The 9,087-nt window shown below is 48.0% G+C and overlaps 1 protein-coding gene across 1 annotated transcript in view; it reads right to left on the bottom strand.

Moving 5' to 3' along the window:
* LOC146185289 (uncharacterized) overlaps window positions 1-9,087 on the bottom strand; it is a 62,245-nt gene that overhangs the window by 35,024 nt on the left and 18,134 nt on the right. The window contains exon 2 of the mRNA XM_084607792.1: window positions 4,526-4,708. Coding sequence (XP_084463918.1) covers window positions 4,526-4,708 — 183 coding nt within the window. The remainder of the gene's footprint in view (window positions 1-4,525; window positions 4,709-9,087) is intronic.

The raw sequence follows: 9,087 nt of genomic DNA on the forward strand, positions 1-9,087 counted from the left end.
AGCCAAAAGTGTGAGGAATATTGTGGTCATCGTTTGGCGAACCACTGCTTGAAATTGAGGGCACCGGCAGCAGTGCACATATTTCCAATCCAAAGGTCTCCTGTAGGCTTCTTTTCATAGCACGTTCTAGCTGTAGTTTCCGGAGGACATTAGAGCTCTGATGTAATATCAACCATATTACACGAATGTTCAGAATACTTGTCTTCGTTTCAGTTAAGCAAGAACTTCTCGAAGCCAAACTTTTACCGCGATTTGCACATGTACCACTACATAACACGGCACCTTAGCGCACGAGTTTTGGGCAAAACTCTCGAGCTTTAATATACCGTTACTTTACGACCGCAACCACTACCGTTATTGCTTCCTTCAGGCGCTATAGCCGTAGTAACGCCTAACGTGAGCGCATCTTACCTGTGGAACCTCGGTGCACCCCAGGGGAGTTACAGGGGCGTCGTCGCTGATCTGGCAGTGGCGATGACCCTTCGCCTGCCTTCGATGCACAACTGAAACAACCATCCAAGCTCAACCCGTCGCTCGCCGTCAGCTGGCGATGCGACGGTAGCGACGGGAACTGACGCCAGCCGTCGCAGCGTCCCGCGCTCATCGGCGGCCGATCGCGGTCTCGTCCCATATTCCACTCTCGCGGCGGCTTCTCCGCAGCCGCCGCACGGCCAGCCGCCGCCCGGGGCGCGCACCGGTCGTCCTCCCAGCTGGCCGCACAACCACTAGCGACGACGGACGGAAGCAGCAGAGCCTTGCCGGCGGCGACAGCGCATCCGCGTCGTCCACCACTGCCGCAGCTGCAGCCGGAGTACGCCAGAGTCCGACAACGTTGCTGCGGCTGCCTGCTCCCAGGAGCCGCGATAATAATTTTTCTCCCCGCCACTGGCGAGCAGTTCACTGAGGAACGGGGGGAAAGGGACGCACAAATAAGGGCCGAGAAACTTTTCCCCCGGAGCATCGACGTGCCTACCACCGGTCCGAGTCGTCCGCCGCTGCTCTGCTGCTGCGCCTCTTCCTGTGGCCGAAGGGGGAGGAGGAGAGGAGAGATTCGCGTTTGTCCGGCCTACCCCGCTCGCCATGCAACACGCACGCACATGTAAATCGCCACCGGTGGACTGCTTTCTTTTTTCTGCGTCCACGTCTGGGCTGGACGGTGAAGACAGTGCTTTCCTTATTCGTCCATTCCGGATTCTGCAGTGGCGTCGCTGTCATCGTTGGAGCGTCGTCAGTGTCCTTGGTGCCCCTTCTCCATTCGCAACGCGGCAGAGGTATTCGGATAGCACGGTGGAGCAACGCTAGCGGCCTGGCCGATAACACTCCGGGAACGCAAGCGAGACAGCCACCGAAGAGACGCTGTCTGAATCGTAAGCACCAGTGAAAGTGAAGCCAGGCCACTGGAGCGCTCTTGCAATGGCAACGATGCGAGTTATCGCAGGGCGAGGACAACGCGCCCGCTTTGGCTGGCCTTGAGCCGTGATCAACTAGAGATGGCGCTCAACACTGTAGACGAGCAGTTCGTACGCTTTAGTGCTTAAGATAGGGTAGTGCTCTAGCTAATCTCATGGGGCGTCAAGACCTCAGTAGAGACACCGCCCAGCCAAGAAGGGGTCGCAAGTGCGGACATGTTGGTTAGTGTGGAGATAGACATAATATAGCCGCAACACAGAAGTCATGGTCGAAAGTCCTGAAGCCAAAACATTTTCTTCTCAGTCTCAAAATGAACCGCTCATGGCGTCATTGAAGACTAAACGGCTGGGAAATGCTATGGTAGTTTCTTTCTGTGATAGGAAATCATTGACTAGCATTTTATTTGCCCCTTTTGGCCTTTAATAATGGCGGGATGGGTCTATTTTGTGGATGAAGCGAAAGTCATTTCGCTTCAGTACTTTTGACCAAGACTGTACCTACGTGCAGTTTATTTCGTCTCAGCGCTACCCACTCAGACTGCGCCTCAAGTAGAGTGCTTTCTGCAGCACTAACGTTTTTGGGCTCTTTGAGCCAGAGGTCTTCAACAAGATATGTCTCCTAAACTGGGGCTGTCTGTTGCTCTATGCAATTAAAAGGTATTGCACTCAAATTAGTTTTTGGGAACTATCTCCTTCTTTGGATCACATCACCTTTCAATATAGCCCCATCATAGATACACACTTTCACCGCCAGTGCAGTAGTATCAAATTGTGGTCTTAGAACATGGACATAAAAAAAAAAAATTAAGAAGTCTGAGAATGCGGTAAGTTACACAGCTGCAGCCTCCACAAGGCAAGCCTTCTTAAAACTAACCCCTTTGTTTTTTCTCTCTTAAAAAATGACAAAGTTGGCTCCACGTAGGCTTTGAGGCCTCGCCCTGGTCAGTCAAAAACGCAGCAAAACTTAGCCACGTGAGATCCGACCTGCTCCCTTTTACTTTTTGACGCCAGAACGTTAAGTGTATCATTACCTAGAAAAAAAATCCGGAGTCAGCGTTGTGAGTGAAAAACCACGGGCTGCAGGTGATATCTGGCAGCTTACATGTTCGAGCACTGATTCCTCGGCGATTTGCGCTACTTAACGAGGTCACGTGATACCAGAAAGTTAGGACGAGCTGCCAACTCTGGTTGCTCATTGAAGTTGCTACATACGCTTAAATGTGCATTTTAAATTGTCCCTCGCAATTTTTATGACCAGGCTTCAAGTCTGCCCCGTGAGGCTTGCTTCTCGAATTTCCTTCATGTTGCATAACAGCGAGGGCGGCGCGTGCTGACGGGCGCTATACGATGTGTGACACAAAAGAGAAGAGACTGTGTAGCTGGAAAAAAGAGTGCAGTTGGCAACAACTGTTTTGCTGACGTCATCCCACACACCTCCTCTATTCATGCACTAAAAAGACTTCGTAAAAAAATGAGGAATAAAAGGTCACAGTTGTGGAGTGATGGATAGTTGTTGCACCAGGACAATGCACCTGCTCACACAGCCATCTGTCAACCAGTTTCTGACCAGCAATAACATTACTGTGATGGAGCGTCCTCCTTATTCACATGATCTGGCTTCATGCGACGTTTTATATTTCCTAAAGTTAAATCTTGCTTAAATTGAACTCATTTTGCCCAAGTTGAAGAGGCTCAGGCAAAAACAGAGAATCTCCTAAACGGCCTTCCAAAAACCTCGTTCAGGAACTGCTACCAGCAATGGCAGCACCGAGTGCAGAAGTGTGTGAATGCTGAAGGCGACTACTTTGAAGGTGGTAATGTCACAGAGAACTGGTTCTTTAAGTGCAATAATTTATTAGCCCATGCAGACTCGTTTTTTTTTCTTTTTTTTTTGTGTCACACCTCGTATGCTAGGGACGTTTTTTTTTTTTTTTTCTTAACTTACACCGGCGACATCAATGTAGGAAAACTCCGATACCTCCAATGACGATTGATACACTAGTGTAGCTGGTGTAGGTTAAAAAAATGGTCCTTTTGATGCCGTCTGCTTCGGTCACGAAGTGCGCGTCTTTCAGACATTTCTTCGTAGAGCTATTAGATGCTGGGCTCCGCTGGTGTTAACAAGCGTCTATTTTCTTTCACGGCCACATGCACAGACTATAGTAGCGGACAGCTTTCTGTGCTTACCGCTTACTGGTCTGTGTCTCCGGTTCGCTTATGGAAGTCGGCGCCTTGTGACCCCGATTTCCACGCGCAGCCACAGAAAGTTGTCCGCGACTGCAGCCCACTAGTTGTGTCTTTGCTGGCCGGGAGTCTAGAGCGGGTGAAATGCTCGCGATGACGCTTTTATTCTTTTTTTTTGTACGCAAGCTTACCATAAGGCATATATTATAGAAACTCATGTAAATGGTTTTCCGTGAGGAACCGGAGCAGGCTCCCGCTCTTAGCGTTGTCGGCGAGCCATTTAGAAAAAGTCCTCTTCCCTTGTTGTGGTTAGTCCCACTTCGCGCAGAATCTGTGTGCAAGTAGTCACACTGTACTGAACTTTAAGGAATCAAATGGAGGATGCGGTGCATAATTGCCTCCCATGTTTTTATTTCCTCTTTTGCGTTAGGAAGTCATACGAACATCATTGCGTGTAATTGGATGAACCCGTTCGCTGCGCTTAAAACTAAGCTGTGTAAGGAGCATAATTACTCGTTTGCTGTCCAGCCCCCTGTGTGCGTATGCAAAGGAGGGAGTGCGTTTTAAGGAAATTGAAATTACAGATCGGTCTGATTAGTGCATATTTTGACCCACTGCTGAACGCAAGGAAAGGGAAGCGGTTAAAAGAGAGAGGAGTCGGGCTGACGATGGCAACGAAGGTGATATAATGGAAAATCACGGAGGCACTGTAGAGGACCACACGAGCGTTCCAATTCATCGCAAGAAGTCATCGTAAATGCTTTTGAAAACGCGAGATTTCTACTGAGAGCGCCTTGGCGTGCAGCAACAGCAGACGCCTGTGCACACGCGAAGAGCCATGCACTGCTGGGCAGTCGCTAGTGGGATTTACCACACAGGTCAGCGCCAGAGAGATACAGGATGAAGAGGAGTGGCTGAGCGTGTCGACTCACCTCTGAAGCCTCCGGCGATCACTTTCCCATCAGATCGAGGCTGGCGAGCCGCGCAGTGCACTCGGAAGTTGACAGCGTAGGCGCTTTTTCTCCGCCTCGACTTGGCGCCCGCTTGACTCGTTGCTCGCCGCAGCGGTTCTTTTGTTGTCAGGGAAACGGTGTGGCGGCAGCGGCGAACGATGCCTGTCAAGGAAACGAGATTACACCGCACTTAGGAACAAAAGCGCTAGCACACCGCCGCGCCGGTGTCGCGTATTTTTCGTGTCATTTCGTGCTTTACTTTCTCTCGCTTTTTTGTCTACCTCTGCTTGGTTGATTTCGCTGGACGCAGTTAGGTGCGTGTGTGTGTGTGTGCGCGCGCGAGCAATTGCCGCCCTGCATGGACGTCCCGTTCCCGTGGCCACTGCCGGTGGCAGTTCTGGACCAGTGCCGACGAGAGCATGGAGAGAAAACCAGGCAGTTGGAAGCACTCAAAGGACACGCACTGCGCCGATTAAGGGTTCGGCTTTCTCAGCACGTGTGACTTGTATTAACGGGCTACTGAATCGAGTTTCAATTGTCGTTGTCTGCTGATGGATAAGTTGCACACAATTTTAATATGTTATCTGACAGTGCACAGGAGAATTATTTGAATGCGATATCTTAGTGAGTTTACATTTTACGGCTTCACCGTGCACAAGGGCTCAGTGGGTAGGTTTTATTAGCGCTCAGCAGGGTGGTTGACTCCTGGCGTCGAAGCGTGGGTTGAACCTCAGCCGCGATATGATGGAGACAAAAAGCAAATCGCCAGTGCACTCTATCACGATGAAAAATCCAGTGTTCGAAGTTACAACAGTCCTATAACCTCGGTGCGTTTCACATAACTTGAACCAATGATTTGGAAAAACACAAGCTTGTAGCTGGCTGAGACCAACGACACATGTTGCTTATCGTCATGTAGTGCTCCTCAGACTATTTTTCATATTCCACTCAATTAGCTAATTAACGAAGATCAATTATGCAATACTTTTATTATAACCTTTAGGGCCAAGTGCACTTCATTAAGTTTTAGACGTGGTGGAGATGCAACCAATAAAGTTTTTTCGATTAACCTACCTCCTACGCGAACGTTTTTTCCGGAATGCAAAGAAAGCCCACGAAATATGAAAAAAAAAAAGAAAAGAAAGAGAAACACAAGAAGCGTGCACGCTCCCCGTCTCGAAATGAGAGGCCGATGGACGCCACTATCAGCACAGTCTTAAAACTGCTTCACCATATTCTGCCTGGGTACAGAAACCATGACGTCATGACGTCCTGTCACGGCCGATGACGTCATGATGTGATGACGTCAAATCATCTATCTCAGTATGATCATAACTGTTACTGACTACCACTATCATTATTGATCACTATCTGTCACTAACTAATGTTCTTCATTGACAGCTTTAAAAGTAAACAGCGGCGACGGTCTCCATGGCAACCGCGTTCTTATGACGCGAGACAAGGGCCCGTATTCCGACTTCGCGTCACCATCAACAGTGTCGCCATCTCCCTGACCTCGAGTCATCTGATTGGTGGAAACGCCGGAATATGATGTTTCCACCTCTTCCGGTTCTGTAATGGCAACATCCGTATCCGGCGTTTCGAGCAATCAGATGACTCGAGGTCACGTGAAGTCGCGGCGTTTCGATAACGTTGCAAACTCGGAATACGGGACAAGGAGAAGCAAGATACGTTTCTCTGCTATCAGGATGATTGACAGCTATAGATAGTGTGTCAGGCATTGCCGACGGACGAACAACGATTAGCCATTAAAGGCTCTTGCCTTAATATCCTTAATATGGTGCGCCCCGCCACTGTGGTGCAGTGGTTAAGATGCCCAACTGCTGTGCCGGAGTAGGCGGGTTCGATACCGACCACCGGCGGCTGCGTTTCGATGGAGGTGAAACGAAGAGGCGTCCATGTACTGTGCGATGTCAGTGCACGATAAAAATCCTCAGGTGGTCGAAATTACACCGGATCCCTCACTACGGCACCTCTTGCTCTCTTTCCGATTTCACTACCACCTTCTACCCGTCCCTTACAGCGCGGTACTGGTGTCCACGGATAAACACTGCACCTTTCCTTTCCTGTTATTATTATTATTATTATTATTATTATTATTATTATTATTATTATTATTATTATTATTATTATTATTATTATTATTATTATTATTATTATTATTATTATTATTATTATTCTGGTGCGGTATCGTATGATCTTCGGCGAGATTTGATTCCCGTAGCTACTGAAATACTGTCCTGTGTGTGCAGCGTGTTCATCAATTGTCATGGTCTTTACAAAAATCTATGATTTTACGGAAACTAAAGTGGTTATGCTATATAGACCTATGCCATCCGTCGCCGCCTGATCGAGTCACCACCGCCCTTGTTCACTTTAATTTCTCCCATCGGTCTCCATCTTGCCGCGTTTAGTGAAATAGCTGTCTGCGGAGCTTTCTTCATTGTTAGAGCACTCCTTGCTGTGTATCAATCCCCAAAAGTGCCGTTTTTGAAGCGGAAAGCTTCACTACGAGGGTCGGAGCCAAACTTTGCGAGGGCCGTATGGACAGAGAGGTTGCTTTCCCTGTGGGCCACGCAGCGCAGGTCGTTATCCCATCGAAAGTAAAAGAAAATGTGGTGCTCTCCCTTCCTTATCGCTAGGCTTCTAGGATTACTAAAGAGCCCCAATATATGAGGATTTTAAACAAACATTTCTGGTGGTATATATCTTAAAGGTGATATAAGACCAGAAAAATCGAAAAAAAAAAAAAACATCGTAGGAATTGCAGTGGGTCGCTACCGTACCTTCTGCCACTAAAAGCATTTCTTTATGCCTGTGTGTTCCATTTCACTATTCGCTGGCACCCAAAAGCAGCCCAGAGCCGGCACCAGGAAGTAAGGTATCGAATTTCTAATGCGATTCTCACGCGAAATGTTTCATTTCTGGCTCTATCACGCGCCTTCAACCGACACCTCTGCCGGCCGTAGCGGTCACGGACTGACATGCGGAGGCTTTAAGACTTTGGTCTCTGATTTGTTGACGCGGCTGTAGCTTCCAATATATCGTAGGATGTTAGTAAGCAAGCAAAAGTAAATGTCTTTACGCCAGAACGGCATTGATCGCTTACTGAGCGCTCCATCAGCACCAGCTTCTGTACTACAGTGGTTGGCTTGTTTAAGCGTCAAATAAATTCTTCGTCCTTCAGGCACTCTCCACTTGGCGTCTATACGAAATTGTACGGCACAGGTGGGAGAAGTGTCAAAGGAACTGCTTTGGTCTGTATAATAAAGGTCTACCTTTTCTTCGAGGATGTATCATTCTTATCTTCCGAGTGGCAGATTCCGTAGTTAGCGAGGACATAGCATATGCTTTCCAATGGAAATATACGCTAAAAGTAACAGTGAAATACGAGCAAATGGTGTCGTTTCGTTAAAAAGGCTCCGCACTGTGCCAAACTTGTCTCGCAGTCTATGTCTCAGCAGCCTGTCCTCTCTTTGTGAGGACGACGCTAGTCCACGTAAGATGGAAATCTTTGTTTTATTCATTTTCAAATGGCTTTTAATTCTTTGTCTATCATACAGGTTTTATGAGCTATTAACTCTGACGCGTTCTCTGTAGTCTTTGATACACACTACACATCGACCAGAAAATGCACGCCGTAAGTCGGTAGCGGTTCGGAATACCGCACCTTAGGAGAGGGGTAACCACCATTCCAGCAAAGCAGGGCAGGAGTGTGTGTGCGCTGTGTATATATGCAGAGCCTTACGTGGCTACTTGAAACGCGGAAGTAGTTATTGCTCGAAACCTCTTTTCTCCTTTCCTCTCCGTCAAATCTCTCGTCCGGCTCCTGGATGCCTAGTCAATACACCGCGCACTTGCTGTCGCGGTTTGCTCTTGATACACGTAAAAAAAAAGTAATCTGCTCCTTCGCTGGCCAGTGCTGCTACAGCGATGAATGCGGCAGCCCATATTTGGAAGTGACAGGTGTATTTATTTTACCGGGACGGACACGCCGAATGTGGTTTCTAGTGGTGATAACAAGCATGTGTGCTGATAGAAGAAAAATCATAATGATCCTTCCTGGAGTGAAGTTATCTTCTGCGCGTGGTTTAGGAGGGTAAGGAAGGAAGGAAATGGAGAGAAAATATTCACAGACGATCAGTGAGATTCACACAGTATATAGACGAGAGCGTTACTTTCTATAGCATGTAGCATGATTATGTTATTATTGTTGTAGTAGGCAGTAGCCATTTGCAGTGGCTAGTCTTGTCTGTGCACTCGCGGAAGCTAGCGGCAGCTTGGGCGCTGTTCGTGCTGCTCAATTAGGCTTATGCTGGGCTCTAATAAAGACCGTGTTTTTTAGCTCTCGGGTTTCGTCGGCAACGCCAATGGTGCGGTTGGCAGCTCAACAATTATCGCCTGTATTTAGAAATTACAGATACATTAAGGCTCGTTTCTGATTCATTTCAGTTTAAAATCAAGTTTCTGAGAGGAAATGGCCAATTTGCCTTGCCCGTTTTGTTCCCATTAAGGCAAAG

Source organism: Amblyomma maculatum, chromosome 6, assembly GCF_055883805.1.
Source record: "Amblyomma maculatum isolate TAMU_Amacu chromosome 6, ASM5588380v1, whole genome shotgun sequence".
In the NCBI taxonomy this organism is placed as follows: domain Eukaryota; kingdom Metazoa; phylum Arthropoda; class Arachnida; order Ixodida; family Ixodidae; genus Amblyomma; species Amblyomma maculatum.